Source organism: Gavialis gangeticus, unplaced genomic scaffold (genome assembly GCF_001723915.1).
Source record: "Gavialis gangeticus isolate Ggan-Ray unplaced genomic scaffold, GavGan_comp1, whole genome shotgun sequence".
Classification (NCBI taxonomy): Eukaryota; Metazoa; Chordata; order Crocodylia; family Gavialidae; genus Gavialis; species Gavialis gangeticus.
In genome coordinates this window covers 26,162,653-26,185,336 of record NW_017728998.1, presented here as the reverse complement: position 1 = coordinate 26,185,336, position 22,684 = coordinate 26,162,653, and the positions used below count along the sequence as shown (strand labels likewise).

The 22,684-nt window shown below is 41.8% G+C and overlaps 1 protein-coding gene across 1 annotated transcript in view; it reads right to left on the bottom strand.

Moving 5' to 3' along the window:
- Positions 1–17,944: 17,944 nt before the first annotated feature.
- The window catches only part of LOC109289290 (cytochrome b-c1 complex subunit Rieske, mitochondrial), a 5,167-nt gene continuing 427 nt past the window's right edge, over positions 17,945–22,684 (bottom strand). The window contains exons 2-3 of the mRNA XM_019505282.1: positions 22,646–22,676; positions 17,945–18,746 (exon numbers count right to left, since the gene is read on the bottom strand). Of these exons, the coding sequence (XP_019360827.1) occupies positions 18,136–18,746; positions 22,646–22,676 (642 nt within the window). The 3' untranslated portion in view covers positions 17,945–18,135. The remainder of the gene's footprint in view (positions 18,747–22,645; positions 22,677–22,684) is intronic.

The window sequence follows — 22,684 nt, the reverse complement described above, 5'->3', positions numbered from 1 at the left end:
GTTAGGGCGGCTAGGAGCTGGAACCAACTTCCAAGGGAAGTGGTGCTGGCCCCTACCCTGGGGGTCTTTAAGAAGAGGCTGGATGCCTACCTGGCTGGACTCATTTGAGTCCCGTTTTTGTTTTGGGGTTTTGTTGTTCTCCTGCCCTGGCGGGGGGTCGGGCTAGAAGATCTACTAGGTCCCTTCCGACCCTAAATCTACGAAACTATGAATCTATGAAACTATGAAGGCCTTTCAGCCTATCCAGTTGTTGTACTTAATTTTGATTGAGTGGTGGTGTGAATGGAATAAAATGATTGGTGAGACCATTCCAGTTTTCACATCCTAATTTATTGAACACTTAAGCAATACCATTACTCAAGCAAAACCCCAAACAGTCTGTAAAGGTATTCTTATGCAGGTCTTCCAAACAATGCCTGAGGACTCAGCTGGCCAGGCATTGTCGTGGCACTGGTTGTTGTAGTTCTAACCAGCGTGGTCTCCTCTTGCTCGGTGACAGCTCTCCAAACTTGTTTTTTCCTTCGGCTTTTATACTCTTCTGCATATTCCATATATGGTCATGTTATAGAACCTCACCAATTACCATTTAAAAGAGGTTATTTCTCCATCAGTCTGTCACCCTTGTTGCCTCTAGATTTAGGACCCAGAGGCCTTGTTCTGGAGGGCAACACCCACCCTCAGACTGACTACAACCTTTCTATTGGATAATAGGCAAATGTATTGATACACAGTGATAACAGTAAAGAAGCAATACAAACAATCAAGTAATTCTACATATCTACCAAATCCTAGAGCTGTCATCAGAGTGAAAGTACATCTGGCCGGGATGCAGTCTTCACTCTGAGGCACGCTCTTAGGTATCAGCTGTTAGCATGTTAGCAGCCTGGAGATGAGATGCCGAGGCCCATACCCCCCTTTCAGTGGGGTGGATGAGATGGGCTGGTCGTGTACCCTCTGTCCATGGTGGCCTCAGGGACCCCTTCTGGGGGATGGGGACAGGGACCCCTCTCAGGGAGGAGAAGGAGAAGGGATAGGGAGGGAACCCTTTGTTATTCTCAAGTCTCTGCTTGTCTATTTTCCTTCCCTTCTGATGATTTCTGATGACTCTTCATCCATGTCTATCTCTGGTTGGTCTCTCTCTGTGGTCACACTGCCCACGTACTGTGTCATCAACACATTTCAAGTCCATCACATGAACACTTACTAATTTGGTCTTTCCGGGTCTTCTTCTAATTCGATCTTTTCCCCCCAAACTGAGACCCTCACCCACCCCCCACCCCCTGCTCTGGGGCCTTGCAGCTGATACCACTTTTACCTCAAGTTATGGGTAGTATGGTACACACTCCCTTGGTTCCCACACTGTTCTCCAAACTATGTGTTCTTGTTGGCCCTGTTGGGTCAGACAGCCTGCCTGCTTTCAGGGCTGTGAGAAACTTTGTGTGAGATGCAAGCTCTTTAGAAATTAATTAACCCCTGCTGCCCATCCTGAACCTATAAGCCAATTCTCAAAAAACAAACCTTTAAAATACCATTTCTAAGCCATCAACCCTCAGCCTGTTTCTTTTCAACTTCTTACCTACTGAATCATCCTTGGGCTTGTTTTGCTTCTATGTCCTATCTTGTTTTTCTGCGTTCTAAGGCTATCTACATTTTTTTTGTCTACAACAGTTGTTTACATTGCCTATGGGCTCATTTCACTTGCAGTTAATGGTGTCCATTAAAAAAATGTCATCAGTTATGCCAAGGCAGCTTACAGGTCTGCACAGTAGCACCTCCCCCCCAATACTCCATAGTCCAGTCCCTATCCATTTCAAACATTGTCTATGAGGTGCTCTTCCAAAGAGGTATAATGGTTGTATTATATTTGTGCAGTTAAGTGACTTGTGACTTCATGCAGAGCACAGAAGATGACTAAAATACCACTTCTTGATCACCCCATGTGTGTCCCAAACTGAGCAGCAGAGAACAAAGTAGGTTTGAAAAGCCTACTTAGTTTGCTGTCCTAGGTGGCTCGCCATGCTGTCAAGCAGCCTGAACCAACAGATATCAGAATTAAAAATGAACTAGCTCTGGCTTTCATGCACAGTGATTCGAGAAATGTTCTATGCATGGATGTTAAAACTAGAATTTTTACAAAGACCTGGACTACCACGTTAAGATCAGTTAAGTATGCTGATCTTTGCAGGGTATATAAGTGATGCACAGCCCAGGAAGCTGCTCATTTTCTAAAACATATTGAACAAAAGTAGGGCATATCCATAGAGTACAGGTCTCTAACGGCATGCTCGCTGAAGCTGATAGGAAAAATCCAGACAGACAGAGGCAACCTGAGCAGGGTGCGGGGCCTCGGGCAAATCAGCCTGTGCGGGACCCCACACCCAAACGCGAGGAAGCCAGCGGCAGATTTGGCAGTGGGGTGGGGAGGGGGTGCCAAGTGGCTGGAGGTGCCAGATTCAGTGGCAGATTCGGCGGCGGTGGGGAGGGGGTGCCAAGCGGTTCAGTGTGAAGCTGGCAGCAGTGTGGCCCAGCTCCATGGGGCCCTCCAAAGTATGGGGCCTGGGGCAGTCACCCCAATTGCCCCCACCTAGGGATGGCCCCACAGACAGATTTCATACAGGTTTTTCAAAACCTATTGTTTTCCAAAGACTATCACTACCCTACAAGGAATATTGATCTATAAGAGAAATCAGGAACCTACCGAAGCACTTGATGCAATTATTAATTGCAATTGATTGCACTTGGGACAACCTTGCTATCATTAATAGTATGACTGCATTTTGGGGGGAACACATTTAAAATAGATTCCAGTAAAATTAGTTCTGGAAGACAATTTCACATTAGATTAAGATATTAGAAAAGTTGATCTCCACTTTTCAGATAGAAATACTAGAACAGCGCCAGGTACAACATGCATGTGATAAACTAGAGAAATATGACCAGCCTCTAAGTACAAATACACCTGAAAGACAAACACACAGCAAAGGACAGAGCAGCCAGGGAAGACAGTACACTGCTCAGTCTGGACGGGTAGACCAGGCTGGATAAAGTGGGCAGTAAGTTAACTACTCTGTTTGGAAAATGGACCTTCAAGAGAAGGTCTGCGTGTGTATAACCTGCACAGAGATGTCCCTGGAAAAGTTGCCTGAATTTTGACTGAGACTGACATGAGTTTAAGTCATTGTTAATGTAATGCTAGTATGTAGCAATACCAGAGAGAAGTCTGACGAAAAATAAATAGCGCTTCTTACAAGAGGAAGCAAGTGCAACCTAAACAGATCACAACAAAATGCAAGTCAGAGTAGAGCAAGTGAATTACTTTGCTCACGTCACAGGAAGGAAAGCATCAGACCTGATCCAATCAAAGCAAAAGTAATAATGGAATTAAAAGCCCTAGCCTCCCCAAAAGAATTACAAACTATATTAGTTACAAAAGATTTATACCAAGATTTATAGCAGAGATAAAACTACCTCTATGAGTGCAAATAGAAGGAAAATTGAGCCGCCTAAAGAGAAAAGTCTGTGTCCAGATTGCTGAAGCACAAAGGACAACATAACCCTTGAAACAATATTAAAATACTTCAGTGAACCCAAGAAACCAGTGTTATAAGTAGGCTCTAAATAAAATACTGCGTCTTGGTCACTCTGTGTCCTGAGCTGATGCGATGAGGGTATGTCTTCGAAAAGCCTTTAATGGAAGCCTATTTAGCTTACCCTGTATTTTGCAGATCTCCATTCCTGTGAGCAATCTGTACAAGGCAGTGATAACCATATGGACCACCTCTCCCACATTATTTCAACAAGTTAGTACAGATCCTTGAATTTTGAATGTAGTCATCTCCTTCCGGCTCTGGAATCTCCCTGCTTGCTGTTATACTAGTTTTGTTACTTCATAAAAGTCTCAGAATCACATCAATGTTCCTTTCTGTTTAGGCAAAATTCAGCTTATATGAGTTTTCTGTCCCTCTCTTACATATTATCTTTTTGCCCACAAGTACTGTTATGGAGTACTCCATATTTGCCAGCTCTATCCACTACAGTTGCAACGACTCAAAATTTTGCAGGTATTATATTGGCACAACAGTCTCAGGGATCAGGTTAAGAACATCTTAAAAAGTACATCGATGAACAGTTCCTTCACTGTTTCCTCCACCTCCAGCTTTCTTTCTTTATCTGCTGTCAGTTGTCTTATCCTTAGAGTGTAAAAACGTTGGGCAGGGAATGGTGTTTTTGTTCTATGTTGTACAGTGTCTAGCACTATGGACTATCAGTCTATGACTGAAGTTGCTAAGCATGACTACAATTTTAAAAAGTATACATGGTACTATGGAGAAAATGTCAGTAAAAAGGATGGCTGCCTCCACTATCAAAATAATGTCATGGAATATGAAAATGTTACTGATGAGCCCCAAAAGGCTGCTTCTTGGATTTTCTCCTGCAGATTCACTAACTTACTACTAGCTAAGGAAATGTGCCAGTTCTGGTGGCAAATATTTGATAACTAGAAAATGGACTGATTCACAGGACTCATTTCAGAAGCTATGTAAAAGCCAACCTAGAACAACTTCAGATGAAAAGTTTCACATCTGTTGAGAGAATCTACTGTCTATCTATTGCACCTGCCATTCAGTCCTCCTAATACAGTAGGGTCATGCAATATTTGTTCAACTACATATACGCATTGGCATTTTGCAGATGCTCATCTTTTTTATGTTCAAGAGGCATTTTTAAGCAAACCAAATACTAAATAAGTAAAGTAAAATAGGGAGTCTTCATTACCTATTCTGGCCTATCTTTAATAATGTTGCAGTTGGTGAGCTGTGGCATATATTGTGAAGTAATGGTGTTGTCATCGGTGATGTATTGAACTCACTTCAAACTTAAGACCAGGAATGGGGAGGAGAAAACTCTGTCGCTGATGATGGGAAACAGAAAAACTATCAGTTCTGTACTTCTGTGAACACCCAGACTTCAGAGAGAAAATTCCCTCCTCAAAGTGGATTCAAGGCCCTTAATTCTTGACCTCTTTGGGACCAGAACTGTGTATAACAAACAAATACCTTGTTTTCCTTCAAAATCTCTAAGGCAGACTCACTTTTATAGAGGCTTCCTCCAAGGAAACTGTGTAGAACAAGAAAAGAAACCGGCAAAGGGGAATTAGTGGAAAAGGTGAATGAACTTTGCCTCAGAAAATACCAAGCACATCCAGATCCCTGTTAATGAAACCTCTGGTGGATTCTGTTGAATAACACTTAGAAGTTTATTTCTTGAAGTTTTCAAGGGCAGCAGAGAAGATGGTCGGTAGTGTCATAGCTCATATCCTTAAGGAGAAAGCTGCAGCTAACTTCTAAGCTGGCAAATATAAACCAGTGAGCTCCCAGAATGAAAAGAAGTAGAAACCAGAAAGACGGGCATGTTCTTTTGGGAGTTTTGTTAGCATTAGCAGTTCTGGTAGGTATTCTGTGCAGTCACTGTTGGAGTAGCAACAATGGTCCTGTGCAGGGCATCTATGCTTCTCATAGTCTAAGCCACAAGAAGGCCGACATTAGTCACAGAATGGGGCCCGTTCTAATGAAACCAAAGCACATCGAAACAATGCCAGTCCAACAGCCACAAAATCTTTGGGAATACAAAATAGCTAACCCCCGAAAACTGCTTTTTCAGATGAGCTGGGCAAAAGCATATCTGAGATTCACTATGTTGTATCTGTATTTCTTTGAATATACGGATATATTTCTACCTTTAATCCATACTGTGTGCCCTGATCATGAAGAGGATGTGACCACCAAATCCCTAGACCTCAAGGATCGTAGTCAACAGCAGTGGACAGTGTTTCTGCTCAAGTGCATCTTAGCTCATCAGTTAATCGCAGAGTTTACCTGGCATTGGCGTGCGACACAGTTTTGGACAACGGTCTTTATTGTTATTCACGCCATGAGCTTATCTGCACTGGAGTTACTATCCTTCTGGAGTTTCTGGTCCAAAAGGCAATGGAAAACTTTACCTTATGATTTTTGGAGCCAAGTTAATGGAATATTACTGTATGGAAATTTCACTTTCCTTTATTATTGTGTTTCACCACAGTTTCTTCTGAACTTTGACTTCTACTGGATGTTGTATGTTGAGCCATTTAATACTATACAGTCCATGGTAAACACAGCACAGGATCTGTAGAGGGAAGGACAGATGACGCTGTAGCTTCTCTTCTCTTGAAAGCAATCCTTAAGTCTTCCAAAACTCGGACCTTTGACACTTAGAAAGGGGCTATAAAAAATCCCCTGCTTTTCTTTTACATCATAATAAATGTGATTGTTTTGTTCAATTTTGGAGTCATTTTCAGATGGTGTTGTATCATTTGTTCTTTCAAGAAATTTGCCAGAAAAAATAAAACTGATTGGAGTTCAGCAGCCAAAAGGCTGCTAAAGCCAATAGGATGAAGAGATGTTATAATGATTATAGATGATAAGTTTCATAGTTGGTAGGGTCAGCAGGGACCTGAGCAGATCATCAAGTCCGACCCCCTGCCGTGGCAGGAAAGACTGCTGGGATTAGATGACCCCAGCTAAGTGATTATCTAGCCTCCTTTTGAAGACCCCAAGGTAGGAGCGAGCACCACTTCCCTTGGAAGTTGGTTCCAGATCCTAGCTGCCCTGACTGTGAAGTAGCGCCTCCTGATGTCTAAAGGTATTAGGTGATTAGGCGATACCTAATTATTTCATAGGTTTCATAGACATTAGGGCTGGAAGGGATCTTGGAAGATCATCGAGTCCAGCCCCCCGCCCAAAGGGCAGGAAGTCAGCTGGGGTCATAGGATCCGAGCAAGATAAGCATCCAATTTGCTCTAATTACCTAATTAGGTGATTATGTATGCACCATCCATGACGGTTGTTATCCAGACCCTCAGCACTGATCTTGGAGAAAAGGGTCACATATATGTCTTTTATGGCCCGTCTTTATACAAAAACAATCTGCTGCTGGCCAACTAAATGAGCTTTAGGGGAGCAACACAACGTGTACAATGCAGAGCAGGAGTCACTTCCATACTCTTCCATGGACTGAAGGGAAATGAACAACTGATTTCCTTTTCTTTTTTTGGTTTCTTGTCTTCAAAGTGGACTTGATCATACTACATAACTCAGTTATGAGAGAGCTGCTATTGGTAAATAGAAAGTATCTTGATATTCTGAATTACAATCCTTATGTAAAAAGTGCCAAGTATTTTAATTGTTTTTAGGTAAGTGAGATATACAGTATAACTGGAGGAAAAGCGCTGCCCTTCATGATTACATTGCTTAGCTTTGGTGCATACAGGAAATATATTTTTGCACTTGATCTTATGATTTTGAATGCTTTGGTGAAAAATTGCTTGATACTTTCTTCATATTCACTACCTTCTTTACATGCAAAATATAGTATGCATGCGATGTGCTGCTTTATTTCTTTATCATTTGTCTTTATTGGGTTTTTTTATTATACAAGAAAAGGTTGCTTTGTTTCTCTCTTTAAAACTATGCAGTAGGGTAGCACTGAGCCATTGCTCTTCTACCCTAACAGGCTGGCAGCTTAGCACTCCTTCAGTGTTTTGTGTAATTTAAAACTAAACAGAAAAGAAGCCAGAAGTCACCAGAGCATGTAGTAAGGCAGGGGCTTAAAAGTTCCTTTACCAGGGCCCCAATTAACATTCATTATGCTAGGTCCTGATTTGTCATGCTGCTGAATACCCCAGTACCCCCACTTTTGATGGAAACTACACAGTACCCAGTTAATCACAGTATTGCAGTGAGGATGGGTATAAACTATTGCATAGCTGGAAGCTAGGAGGGATTCTGATCCATATATTTTCAAAGAACTCAGCAGAGTCCTTATTCTACAAATAGACTTTTCCACTAGTAGGCAGACATAGTCATTGCTCTTTTCTTTTGTTGCTTAAATCCATCCTTTCTTCCAGTAATGAATATTACAAGTCCCAGCTATTGATAGGGAAGCTTCAATGTATTGACTATTACTGTTTTGGGCCTTTTTCTATGTCACTATTAATACAAACCTGTGGATGAACAGAACATAATATATCCATAGTGTCCTGAGGGCGTTTAGCCACCACATTCTTGCAACAAAATCAGAGAATACAAAGCCAGTAGACACAGCTTTACAAATTTAAACGTATTTATCAGTACTCTTTGTACCTATTCAGTTGATTCTTTTAGGGACATTTTATTCTGTGAATAAAGTCAAATAGTCTGAATCTATACTTCAAAAGGGTATAACCATCCTTCCCTCAAATCTTTGAAGTCCACCTCTGCTGTGACCTCTCAGAATTCATAGCTAGCTTAAGGGGTGATAGAGGAAGTTAACATACAGTTCCTCTAGTTGTAAAAATGAAAAAAGAAACATGTGAAAACTCTGTTTCATTTCACTGTTCTGTCTCCTTATCCTTTGCCATGTTAGGCTCCACCCTTGCAAGGACTTTTATATAGATTCCTCATAAAACTTTGCAGGATAAGGATCTAGAATGTAAATTCTTCATGACAGAGGGATGCCTTGAATTTAATGAGGGGTGATTTCAGTCTAAGAAGGTTAACCATTTTGTTACAGGTCTTGCGCACTGATATTAGTAATGCTAGATATAGTATTTATGCAGATTTGAGACTGAGTTTTCAGAACTATAAAGGTTCAATCGCATGATTATAAGTTGGTTTCATGCTTGCTGTGACACCTTTTCAAATAACCATTTGGGTGAATGTAACAAAAATGATCTTTGGTTCCCAGGGGATTATAGGTGACTATTTATGGTGCATACCATCCACATCTGTAAAGAAAAATTGACCTAGGGGTTTATAAATTTAGAGCTGTGCTTACAATTACTGCAGCAACATAGCTGTCAAAGACGATGTGTGACTAACCAGAAATATAGAGTAAGAAAGAAGTCTAGAAAGGTGAGGTAGCACTTAGAACTAAATGTTAAGATCTGAGACAGAGAGAAAATCCATCCTCCAGCATTGATAAATAGACTTAGAGAAATATCAATTACTGCAATCGATGAGCGACCACACATTTTAAAGCAGAGGTAAATGGTTGTTTTTACTTTCAGTCCTGTATAGAACTACAGCTGTAACCAATTTCCTTAAAGAAAGAGAGAGAATAGTTTTGTGGGCAATGAATTAAAACTTACAAATTCTTATGAAGTGGAAGGGGTGATATTAGCAGAAGACTGCCACTGAAATGTCATAGTTTCATAGATGTTAGGGTTGGAAGGGACCTATTAGATCATCGAGCCCAAACCCCTGCCCTGGGCAGGAATGAGTGCTGGGGTCAGATGACCCCAGCCAAGTGTCTGTCCAATCTCTTTTTAAACACCTCCAAGGAAGGGGACAGCACCACCCCCTTGGAAACTTATTCCATATTTTGGCAACCATCACTGTAAAGAATTTTTTCCTGATGTCCAATCTGAATTTGCCGTCTTCCAGTTTGTGGCCATTATTCTAGTTACCCCGACAGGTGCCCTGGTAGACATTGAATCCCCTATTTCTTGCTGGAACCCCCTGACGAGTTTGTAGGCAACCACGAGATCACCTCCCAGCTTCCTCTTGTAGAGGCTGATGAGATTCAGGTCTCCCAATCGGTCCACATAGGGTTTTTTCTGTAGGCCTTTAACCAGATGAGTGGCCCTCCTCTGAACCCTTTCCAGGCCATCCACATCCCTCCTGAAGTGCAGCACCCAAAATTGGACGCAGTACTCCAACTGCAGCCTGACTGATGCAGCATAGAGGGGAAGTATCACCTCCCTAGACCTGTTTGTGATGCACCAACTTATGCAAGAAAGGGTGCGGTTAGCTTTACTTAATACCTCATCACACTGGTGACTCATGTTAATTTTGGAGTCAACTGTGACTCCAAGATCCCTTTCTGCAGTTGTACTACTTAGAGTGGTCCCTCCCAGGCTGTAGTAGTACTGATGATTCTTCCTCCTCAGGTGCAACACATGACACTTATCCTTGTTAAACTGCATCCTATTCTGTTTGGCTCATTTCCCCAGCCTGTCCAAATCAGCATGGATTCGCTCCCTGCCGTCAGCAAACTTGGATAGGGTGCTTTCTACTCCCTTGTCCAAGTCACTAATGAAGAGATTGAACAGTACCAGTCCCAGGACAGAGCCTTGGAGGACACCACTGCCTACATTTCTACAGGTAGGAACCAACCTGTCCACCACCACTCTCTGGGTGCATCCCATAAGCCAATTTTCTACCCACCATTCTGTGTAATAATCTACATTGCAACTGTTTCATTTATTTATAACAATTGGATTTTGTTTATAACAAAATTTGGATTTTATTTATAACAATTGGATCCAGTTTTTAATTGGATGTGACACTATGTCAAATGCCTTTTTAAAATCTAAGTAAATAACATCTATCTCTATCCCTTCATCCAAGCATTTTGTGACCTGGTCGTAAAATGAAACCAGGTTAGTCAGGCAGGATCTGCCTGCTATGGACCCATGCTGATTGCTCCTTAGCATCTTTTTACCCACTGGTCCCCCACAAATGTGATCCTTAACAATTTTCTCAAGGGTCTTGCCAAGGATAGAGGTGAGACTAACCGGCCTGTAGTTATCCAGTTCCTCCTTCCTCCCCTCCTTGAAAATAGGGGCCAAATTGGCCCTTTTTCAATCCTCTGGGACCTCTCCTGAGTGCCACAAGTGCTCAAACAGTTGTACCAGTGGCTCCGCTATGACTCCAGCTAATTCCCTAAATACCTTAGGATGAAGATCATCAGCACCTGTTGACTTAAATACATTCAGCCCCTCCAGGTGCCCCTTTACTAGGTCAGCATGAACAGGTGGTGGGTTGGTATTTATACTGGGCTTACCTAAGGTCCCAATGAGATGCATATTTGTACTCATGTCCAGGAACACAGAAGTAAAGAAGTCATTTAGAAGCTCCTGACTACTTCTGACTAATTTCTGACTACTCAGCATTCTGCTTATTTGTGTTTTCTCAACTTTTGTCGCTTCAGTTTTGAGATTCTGAATCCTGCTCTCTAGAACTTTAGGGCACTTGTACACATGATGAAAATTAGCCATTTTTGTGGTTTAACTGAGTCACACTGTACACGTGCATTTTTTTTTACGATTTAAGTGAGTTTGCTACATTGTAAACTAAACTACCTCTGCATATAGTTTAGCTTGCAATGTAGCTATTTGTAATGTTGCAGATTTTGACAGCTCACTCGCTCGCCTAGGAGAGGTGGGCTGAAGGCAGAGGTGGTGAGGGTCCCGATTGTTGTTGGGTTTTTTTCCCACAGAGGATCAAGGGTCTGAGGACTGGCCCTATCTGAGGGTTGAACTGCCAGTGGGCTGAGCAGCCCCTGAGCTGCGGAGGGCCCCAGTTCTTTTTCCCATAGTGGGCAGCCCAGGCTGGCTACTAGTGGGCAGGTGCTGCCCCAGCTCAGGCTCGGAGAACAGTGGGACTGGGCTGGGAGCTACTTGTGAGACAGGGCAGCACTTACCCTCTAGCTGCCTGCCTGGGTGGCCCCGGGGGTGCCACCACCATAAAGGAAAGGTCCAGGGCCTCCGGTGGCTCAGGGCCCATTGGCAACTTGCACCCTGGCTGTGGAAGAGGACAGCAGGCTCTGTGGAAAAAAAGAAAGAGTCAGGCTCCTTGCTGCTTTTTCTTTTCCTCAGCAAAGCCTGCCTGTGCAAGCTGCCGACGGGCCGTGCAGCCCCTGAGCTGCAGTGGAACCCAGTGCTTCCCTCCATGGTAGCAGCACCCCCGGGGCTGCTAGCTCCATGGGTGCTGCCCTAGCTTGCAGGTAGCACCCACTGGGATTCAACTCTTCCCCAAACCTGCACGCTGGAAGCCTGCCAGGTGCTGCTCCCCATGTGGGCTTGGGGAAGAGTAAGATCCCAGCAGGTGCTGCCTACAAGCTGGGGCAGCACCCACACAATTAGCACCCTGCCTAGGCAGCCCCGGAGGGCAGTGCCATGATGGTGGGAAGCACCAGGCCCCCTTGCAGCTAAGGAGCTGCATGGACTGACAGCAGCTTGCATGGGCTGGCTCCATTGAGGGGGGGGAAAAAAATGGGTGATGGGCCTGATTTTTTTTTTTTATTGCGGAGCCTGCCCGCCTCTCCTGCAGCTAAGGGGCGAGCTGCCGGCAGGCTACGACTGCATGGGGCCTCAGGCCTCACCTCCGTGGCAGCATCCACTTGCTAGCAGCCAACTCAGGCAGGCCTGCAGGGTGCTGCCACCATGGAGGGAAGGACCAGGGCCCATCACAGCTCAGGACCACCCAGTCTGCCAGCAGCTCACCCTCCCAGCTGTGGGAGAGGTGGGCAGGCTCCGCAGGGGGGAAAAAAAAGGATTGGGTCCCTCACCATAACAGCAACAGAAGCACCTAAATTGAAATGGTGGGGTTTTAATCATCTCAATTAAAAAACCCACCAATTCAATTTAGGGGACTAAACCCCGGTCATGTGTACTAGCAGCCTTCAGCACTACAGTTTTTGTGCTACGTGTCCTGAAAGAGAGAAAAATGAAGAATCTGAAGGATTTTCCAAACCCCAGATTTTTTTTTTATTTGCAAATGAGAAAATACTTTTTCATGCAATTAAACAGAACAGGATAGGCATTTAGCAGAACTATATCAAAAGCTACAAAGTAAAGCTGGGAAAAAATCTCCCACAGTACAAAATGAATTCATTAATCGGTAAGTTCAACAAGAAATAAAAATCAGGCTGGGCATGCTATTCTATTAACCCTAGCAACTTTACTCAGTGTTCTGCTTTGCTATCCTGCAACTCTCAGGTGTGCTTTTCCTAAAATCTTCAAGATTCTTATTATATACTTTATTTTCTGGCTTATGACATGCAACTGTTTTTCTAAACTCCAGCTGCTGGAAATCACAATGCACATTATAAGTGAGCAAATATGGTAATAGCAGTTTGTGCCTCTGCTAAGGAAAATGAAAGTAAAGCTGCATGTGCTGGGTAGGGGGCAGCACAATGAGCTGGTGAGGCTCCCCTGCTGTTGGCCATGGACACTCCCATTCCCCACATCCCTCCTCCTCTGCCCCCAGCAGAATCATGTTGCAGAAGCTGCTACTCCATTACTTGCTTCTGTATACCAGTATTTTCAAGGAAGGATCTTTCTATTTTCATTTCAAAAACAAGGTACATATCTTGTCTGAGGATGTGTACAAGAGAAAATTAGGTATTAAGAATAAGAGTTACATTAAGCTCATTCTAATATAGCTGCAATATATAAAAACAGAGTTGGACCAATAGCCACAAACTTTTCAGAAAACAAGGCAATTGACTCAATAGTAGCAGTTTTGATAGGCTGTGAGACTCTATGGGTAGGTCTACATGTGCAATTAATGGACAGTAATGAACTCTGGTGCACATTGTGCTTGTGCTTATTGCTCCTGGGTGCCATGTTTGAACATGTGCCTAGGACAGCAGCATGTTGAGCCAGGTTGGAGCAGCCCAAGAGGTTAGCCTGCTAGCCTGGGGCTGCTCTGATCTGGCTCAACATGCTACAGAGCATGGCTGGGGCAAGAGAGGGCTTCAGTGAGAGACTACTCAGCACGCAGTCCCCTACATGGCAGCACCCTCGTGCCCCAGCCAGCCCTGTCAGCATCCTATATGTGTGCTAATACGGAGTAAAAAACCCCACTGTAGAACAGTACTTGTGTTTACACAAGTAACTGCTATTAGGGCAGTTTACTCTGTCCTAATAGCACTGCACGTGTAGATGCTGAGACATTTACTGTGGGGTTGATTAGGTAACTCAGCAGTAAACATCTCATGTAGATGCACCCACTGGGGTGTATACATACTACTTTGATTCTACAGAAATACTTCTACCTTTCACTTGCAATGTGTGTCATAACAATGAAGTGAATACCACCACCAAATTATCAAGAACCTTTTTTAAAATAGTGGATGGTATTTCAAGTTCACATTTTTCAATTAGTCGCTGGATTTGTTTGGCATTAGTAGAACAAATACTAGCCAGCAAGACGTAATGCTGTTCAGGCTCTGTGCGTCTGGAGTTATTGACCCTGAGAAAATCCGAGAGGAGATGGACGAGAATTCCTCACAAAATGTGGACGCTTTGGGGAAAGCTATAATTGACATGGCATTTGAACACATTTTATCCCAGGAATGTTTCTTTACAATGTATTGTACTATAATGCTATCTTCTGTCTGTTAACTGACAAACAAGTTTGTGACAGAAGCCTGACACACAGAAATGAAACAGCTTTTCTGTCTGATATTACCATGTCTCCATGCATTAAGAAATAACTGAGTGTTCCAGAAGCATCAGATAAATGTCTTTTTTCAGCGAATGTATTCAGTTTTATTGTGTTCTATTTTTTTCACGTGAGCAGAATAACAGGATTCACTTTTAAGCAGTCATTGCTCATAAGCTAGGCTTTGTTGGTACACATGGGTGCTGTCGATGAGGGCATGCTGACCATATCTTCGGTTCTTTCCCAATCCTCGCACAGACTTGCAGCATGGTCAGTTTTTCTTCGCTACCCAGCTTTCCTTATCTGTCTCATAAACATACTAAGGCATGCTCTCTCTCACATTCTCTCTTCTGGGGCCCTTGGATTTTGTACTCTTTTCTGGATAGTGGCACAGCTTCAACAAGATGCAGCGAGCACCTCTACTCAGAATAGCCTATTCCCAGTGGAGTGAGGTCGAACTCCCTTTGGCCAGTGGGAAAACAACCTGTGTTTCTCACTCCCTGAGCAACTGTTTTAACAACTAGACTTACGGAAAAGGTAGGAAATTCCTATTGGCTCTCCTTCAGCAATTGTTCAAAATAAAGCAGCAGTTCTCAGTGCTATTTGTGACAAGCCCAATCATGTCTGCTAGGTGTTCTTTAAAATGCTAAACACATGAAGGTATCCTCAGAGGACTGACATGGAGGAAGATCTCATTTCTACGTACAACCAAAGTGTGAAGCAATTCAGACTGGTTGGAGCTATTTTGAACATGTGATTGAGTATTATTTGATGCACACTGAAGAAAGGAGGTTCCTTTACAGTTCAAAGGCCTCTGGGTTGGCTGGCAACTGATCGGAAATGAAGTTTCAGTCTGGCTACCTTAATTCCGCCTGCTTGAGGCACCTATGCAGCCTGGACATTTTCTGCTTTTTTTCTTGAGAACTCACTTCATCTATGAAGAGTATACAAGGTATTGATCACACAGGGCTTACTTGTATTTACAAGAACTACCCTGCTGTAGAGTTTATTAGTTTCATGCATCCTAAAAGGGGCATGTGTAGATGATGTATTGTTTACTGTGCAGTTAATTGGTCACCTGCACAGTAAACATCTTGTGTAGCCAAGCCCATTGCATCCCAAGCCAGTGTTATAAAAACATGATTGGTGCTACTTAAAGGTTTACTTAAGCAATAATGACCAGAGGACTGGCTAGTTATAGCCTGCTGAAATAGAGTGAGCCTGAGACAAATCCACAGCTCTTTATACATTTGTATAATGGAAGCATCTGATTACATTAAATAAGATAAATTTTTTAAAAAAATCCAGAGACCAAGGGGATGAGGAAAAAAAATTCATTTTATTGATCTGGAGTACTACATCCAATTCTGGGCTCCACGCTTTAGAAAGGATGTAGAGAAGCTTGAGAGGGTCCAGAGGAGAACCACACACGATTAGAGGTTAAAAGAACAGGCCTTATGAGGAGCTCTGTAGATTCTGATATAGTTTTGTTTTAGCACTGGAGATGTGTTGACAAGTTCTGTAGTTACTATTGGGATAGGGTCAGGTCTCAGTTAGAGTCTGAATCTGATTATTTTCAAAAACACCAAGGATATGCAGTTTATACTGGTCAGGTGTCTTAACTGTAGCAGACCAATGCCCAATTAAAGAAATATTGGTCATAATCAAGAAGACAGAGCATGCAGGATGTTAATAGGAGCAAACAATTTTTAGAAGGTTTTCTAAAGGTAGTGGAGAATTTAGTAAGTAATCATTTTTCATAACTTCATTTAATATACATTTATCAACCTATTGCTGTCCTATGATGTCTTATTCTTCCTATTGTGTGGGAGGCTAAGGTCTCTTTATTTAGAAGTACCACACAGTGCTATTTGGTTTTGACAATGTTTTAGTTTTCTCTGCATCAGTCCCCTTACCTCTGTAATGGTAATCCCTTCAGTAGCTGGGTGTCCTATGAACTTGATCTTATACAAATCTAAGGCTTACCACGCAATTCTGAAAGAATTAGTGTCTTTTGCAATGAAACTGTTAGTCCTATAGTCATCCAGATGTGCATTCTATCTGGAAACACAATCTTAAATTTATAGGAAAGTTACATAAATAGATCGGGGGAACTGCTGCTACTTCACAAAAGGGTTTCATGATCTCCTTCAAACCAATATTAAAAGAGACCCAGTAATTTGAAAATAGTTAGTTCCTTACAGCAACATTAAAGCTTCAGGTACAGTGCCTGTTCTCAAGAATCCTGGCACTTTTTTTCCCATTTTTAAAAATTAATTTTCTTCCAAAATCCTGTATAAAATAGTACAGACAACTGTGCCAAGAAAACAATAATGTAACCTACCACCAAGTACCACCTACCATTCAGAAGTCTTTTTTTCCTGTTCAGTCTATGCTGCAGGAATCTAAACATTTGTAAAAATATAGAGATATGATTTAAGCTGACAATGCCTAAAAGAACCGGTGGGTAAAACTGTTCCTACCTTGGTTGCATGGCAGAATGTCAACAGACTGCAAGGCTATAGGGTATTATTTTATACATATGCAAACATGATGGACCTTATTAAAGCTACAAATATTTTGAAGAAAGCCATAGCTCAATATTGTTCTGATAAAAATGTAAACCCTTGTGAATTTCTCATTTTAACTGCTAAACTAGATATCTACCGTCAATAAGAGATCCCAGAGCCAGCTCAGAAACAATCTTCCCTAAGAAATACAGAGAACCTAAATCTTAAAACATGATTCTATTTGCCCAACAAGTTTCAATTTTCTTTCTTCAAATGTTTGATCACAAAGAACAATCCTTTGAGTTTTTGCCTGTTTCACATTTTTCAAAAGCAGAAGAGGCATTTGTGGTTCTCATCCACTTAACGATCTGCAACAGAAATTGGGAGCTGGAAGTGGCAGGTTATTAACATAAGGTTTTTGCCTGAAGTTCAAGAATAATCATGTGTTTTAATGGAACTAAGTTTTATAACTATTAATTCAGCCCAGTACTATTGTTTAAAAAGCAGTGAAATACCCATTTCCCCTTCACCAAAACAACAGGCTCAGCAGAGAAAATAAACTAATGGTATTTTGGTAACAGATACTGAAGCAAGTTTATAAATGTTACAATTTAAAATTAATAGAGAAGACTCCTTGTAGTAGGAGTAAACTAAGAATAGACAGCTGTGTATTACAGAATTATACTAGGAAAAGACTTGACATTAAACCATAGGAATTCTTAAATTTCCTAGACCAATAAAAGAAGAGGCTAGATTATTAAAATAGCATTCTGTTCTTAAAGTCACAAAGGCCAATAGCCCCCATATATTACAAACTGAAGGAAAATTTATATAACACACATACAATCAGGAACATCTTTCATGGCACCATGAAGAATCTGAGTGGTTTCTCATGTTAAGTGATAGATTAACGGTGCTCATGAAAATGAATTAATGAAATCTTTCTTATGAATAAGAGAGAAAGTGTCAAGTCAGGTGACTGTTACGGAATTATTCCAATTTCAGCTATTCCTCCTTTTTGCTATTTAAGTGTTTGCCAGAAAGTTGTGGTAGAAACATGTTAAGTCAAGGCAAGTAACTATACAGAAGAACATAACATAGTATTTACTACTTCATGTATTTTGTAATATTTCTTTAATCAGGCAGTGAGAAAATTATACCTTACGATAGTAAGTCAGACAAAAGTTCACTCATCTTGATTCTTTATTAAAACTGAACACAAGAAAGCATTCAAGCAGACTTCTGTCTTAAAGTGTGGGCGGACAACCGGCTATGTTTTAGGATCACCCGTCTTTCCGTTACACCAGAATCTTAATTAACTTTTTACAGAGTGTATACAGAACAAGATGAAGGAAAGTAACCAAGTGCCCGGTCATCTAACCAACAATAAGTAGATCATCGCTTGTAAATTCATAATATGGAATTTCAAGATTTAATGGAGCAGGGCCTTTTCTAATTCTGCCAGACATATCATAATGTGACCCATGACAAGGGCAGTAATAGCCACCAAAATCACCAGCACCAGCAATGGGTACACAACCAAGATGAGTGCAGATACCGACCAGTATGAGCCATTCTGGTTTCTTTACTCTTTCTATATCATGCTGTGGATCTCTGAGTTCAGCCAAATTAACTGCTCCTTCACGATTAATCTCATCCTGGGTTCTGTGGCGCACAAAAAGAGGTTTTCCTCTCCACTTGAAAGTCATGTTCTTGCCTTCAGGAATATCCGACAACTTGACTTCAATCTTTGACATTGCTACCACATCAGCTGCAGCACTCAAGCTGGAAATAAACTGGGTAACAACATTCTTGGCAACATACGCAGTGGCTATACATGTTGTTGCAGTCATCAGATAGGAGAAGCCTCTCCTAGCATCGCCGCTATCTCGTGAAGACTTGGCGCTATCTAACACCTCAGGGTGACGATACTCAGAGAAGTCAGGTACTGTAACATCATTGTGAACATAACGAACACTAGCAGGTGCTGCAAAGAGAGACAAACCCACAATCAATTAACTGCAAGTATCTTAAATTACAATGACCACATTATTCTATTAAATATATTTTGTTCCATTTCCAGGAATTCAAGATGAAAGGCACAAGGTCCATAATGCTCTGCATAAAAGGAGCAAATCTTAATAGTAAGCTTTGTAAACAGGAGCACAGTGTTAGTAGAATATAATTACCATGTTGTTATAATAGAAGAAAAAAAAAACAGTTTGAGAAACAGCTGAGAATAAAGTGAGCTTCATTTAACTGATGTTTCTTCCCAGTGTCTGACACCAAGTCATAGGTCTAATATTAAAGAAACCCGAGACTAATTCTGAACATTATTACACTATTCAATATCAAAATTAAACTGGACTTTAAACTTCACAGGAGAACAACAAGAAAGATTTTTTACTTCCTTGCCTACCATCTGACACCTCCAGGGAAGGAATCCTACCTGATCTACACATGAAAGAGCAACTCAGCACAGCTCACAAAGACTCTCATGGACCCAGAGGGACAGCCTTCCATCTTCAGCTCCCTCTGTGCAAAAATGAAGCTTATTTCCTACCTATGGGGACTTTTTACCATCTTGTACCATCTCTACTTTCCCCAGAGCCTGACGAAGGGACTTTGATCCCAAAAGCTTGCAGAAAAAGACAATTTTCTTACGATTTCCCAGTTGGTCTAATAAAAGGTATCATTTTGGAACCAAGAGTTATAGTTTTTTTGTATATCAAAATTAACACATTTTCCACCACTACAATAGAAAACAATTAAGATATTTTAACATAATAGAATTGCCAAGAATCCTCCTTACCATACTTTTCTTACTATGACTGCTGGCTTAGCCTTAATTTTACTTCAAACATTAATGTTTCTACAAATCAAGTTATTCTCAGTTAAAAACAAAGAGGTTAAATGTCAGTGCTAGCACCACTGGCAGTGTCCTTTTAACTACGATTCTAGTTTTCTGGAGTAGGAGAGATTGCCATGGTCACCAGGAAGGAAGACCAGGATAAATTCTTAATGGGATTTTGTTTAAAAGTTTTTGGCCCAAAAACACTGGACTGAAAAACTTGGATTTAATAAAGTAGTGAAGGGTTTGCTAGTCAAAGCTACAAGTATATGCTAAGCTTTAACCTGAATAGGACTATGTGAAACACATGCATACCACATTTCCAAGATTGCTGCCAGAATAATCAGTTTTGATAATGTCCCAATCTCAAAGCAGAACCATTCAAGTTTCACAACCCCCTATTCATCTTGTACTGTTTTCAAAGTAAAGAACATAATTATTAACTGGCCTTTAAGGTCTTAAATCCAATTCCCAAACTTCACAGGCTAGATTCCCAATTTTGTATTTAATGTCAATGATGCACCAAGTCAGAAATAATACATGCTTCTTATTTCATAGGTTTCCCCACCAGGCAAATCAAAAGCTAATTGCCTAATGAACACCAAATTACAAAGTTAAATAACAAAGCACATATTAGTTCTTAAAAGACTTTGAAAACACTGCTTGCAATGATACCATCTGTATAGTGCACACAGCTATTTAGCTTCACTGCAAAGATTTTTAAGTTTGTTCAGAAACTGACATGGGTAACATCTGAGATTAACATTCACTTTAAAGGGTTTACAAGAACTCTTGGGACTCTTGCAAAGGAAATTATTGTGTAGAGATTACAACAAATTGGAACTAATTGTGGGAAAAGAGGCATCTTTTTAGTATAAAAACTTGGTGAAGAAGCCAAGAAACGCAAATTTGTTTTAAGGTCACAAGTTAAAAGACATCCAGTAAGGAGCTAACGATGCAACAGTTTCAGGTTAATTTTAAAGTATTCCATGTTATCTCTTCACCAGAGAAGTATAATTTATTTTGGTATTAACTTAAGCTATATACAAGGATAAGTTTGTTGCATTATTAGTAAGGATATTAAACTATTGCTCAAAAACTCACATCTTGACATTTTAGTTTTATTGCAAGCTGCCAGCCCAAAATACATCAGTAGCTGTAAGAACCAAAGATCCATCTTTTATAGTTCCCATTATTTGTCTGTAGACACACCATACAATAGTATGCTGGAAACATTACTAAATACATACTAGGTAACAGAGACAACTAAAGCAGGGGTAGGCAACCCCCGGCATGCATGCCACATGAAGGCATTTTGCTTGGCATGCACACCTTTGGGAAGGGGCTGGGGCAGAGCTGCCACAACAAGGATTGGGCCCCTTGCAGTTCCCCCAGCATCTACCCCGGTATGCCTATATCTTACAAGTCGAGGTTGCAAGGGGTTTTGGCACTCTACCCAAAAATGTTGCTGACCCCTGAACTAAAGAAAGATATACCAGTGGCTTCTAATCAGTGTAGCTGTGTACAAGACATGTAATATTTTAAATACAGGTTATCTTGGAAAGTAACCCTAAACATCGAATTGTGGAGACCTAAGTCGCCATGAATTCAGATGCAGGTCCCAAATTTCAAAGGCAACAGATCCTGCAAGCCCCAATTTCTGGACACAGAAAGAGTTTGAACTTGACTCATAAATTTAAAAAAATCAGATACAAATTATTTAAAACATCTTTTAAAAAATAACTCTTTAAAACAGAACCCGTGAAAACCCCTTAAGGCAAAAGCTATTACAATCACATTTAAATATACAGCCACATTAAGTCCTCCTTTAATTTTGAGAACTGCAGCTTTTTCAATTATGTAGCTTGGAGGAAAAAGGCCTTAACTTCTGATGTGAAGTCAAGTTTCATAAGTGAAATTTGGTATCATCCTAAGTGTCCTGGTTTCACGTACTGCATTAGGTATCCATATTTTTGGCGTTTACAGTGGAGTGAATGTTGGTATTTTAATTTTTCCAAATGCAATTACCTTCATGTTTATACACACAGGGATGTTGGCAAAGGATCAAGTGGCATTTTCATCCTGTTCATTTCACTGCATGTTGAGCAGGCTTAGTGTACACAGGGATTTTCAAAAGTGCCTTTACTTTGGCTCTTTTGCACCTTTGAAAAAAATCAGCCTAAAGTTACAACTTACTTTGCTAACTACAGTTAATGCTCACTTCGTTTTGTAAAATGTTCACTGTAGAGCAGGCGGTGGAAACATACAGTCCATGAGCTGGATCCAGCCCTTAGAGCCAGAGGGCTTTGCTTCTGCCCACACCTGCACTAGGGCCAAGCGGTTGGAATCTGTGCCTGTAATCACCGCCACCTGCCCCCATCCCTGCTCCCCAGCTTCAGTATGGGCACAGCTTTCAGCTGGTGGGGGCCCAAGCCCGGGCTGGGCAGCTTCCAGCTGTGCCCATAGTGCAAATGGAGCAGCAAGAGAGTAGGGAAAAGCAGCAGTGGCAGCATGGGCGCAGCGCCTCTCTCGCTGGAAGCTGTGCTCACACCTCAACTGGGCGAAGCAGCAGCAGCACAAGCACAGCTCCCCAGCCGGACACAGACAAACCCTTCTCAGTCCCCGCACGCTGTTGAAGTCGGGCTGTCCCAACACGCAGCGCGAAACAGCCGCTGCCCCTGCTGCAGGTGAAACAATGCCATTCAATCAGGTATCTAACTTACTAAAAATCAGTCTTTTAAAACATCAACTCAATCTGAATTGGGATTTAAATGAAAACCAATTTGGGAAAGTGCTCTAACCAAGGCACATAGCTTGTTCCCCTTGTCAGGGAGACTGACTGGTAAGGTCTCATCGACTTGCAAGCTGCTTTTCTACCAGCTGATCACAACAGGCTTCTCCAGACAGAGCAGTACAAGTGGCAAGCAGCGCTTCCCACCCGGCCACTTAAGGCACTGGGCCCCCCACCCCCGCATTTCGGACCCGGGGGGTCCCCGCCCGCTGCCCCCGGCCCCAGCCCCAGCTCCGGCCCGCACCGTTGACGCTGGCTGTGGCGACGAGGCCCCCGCGGGCCG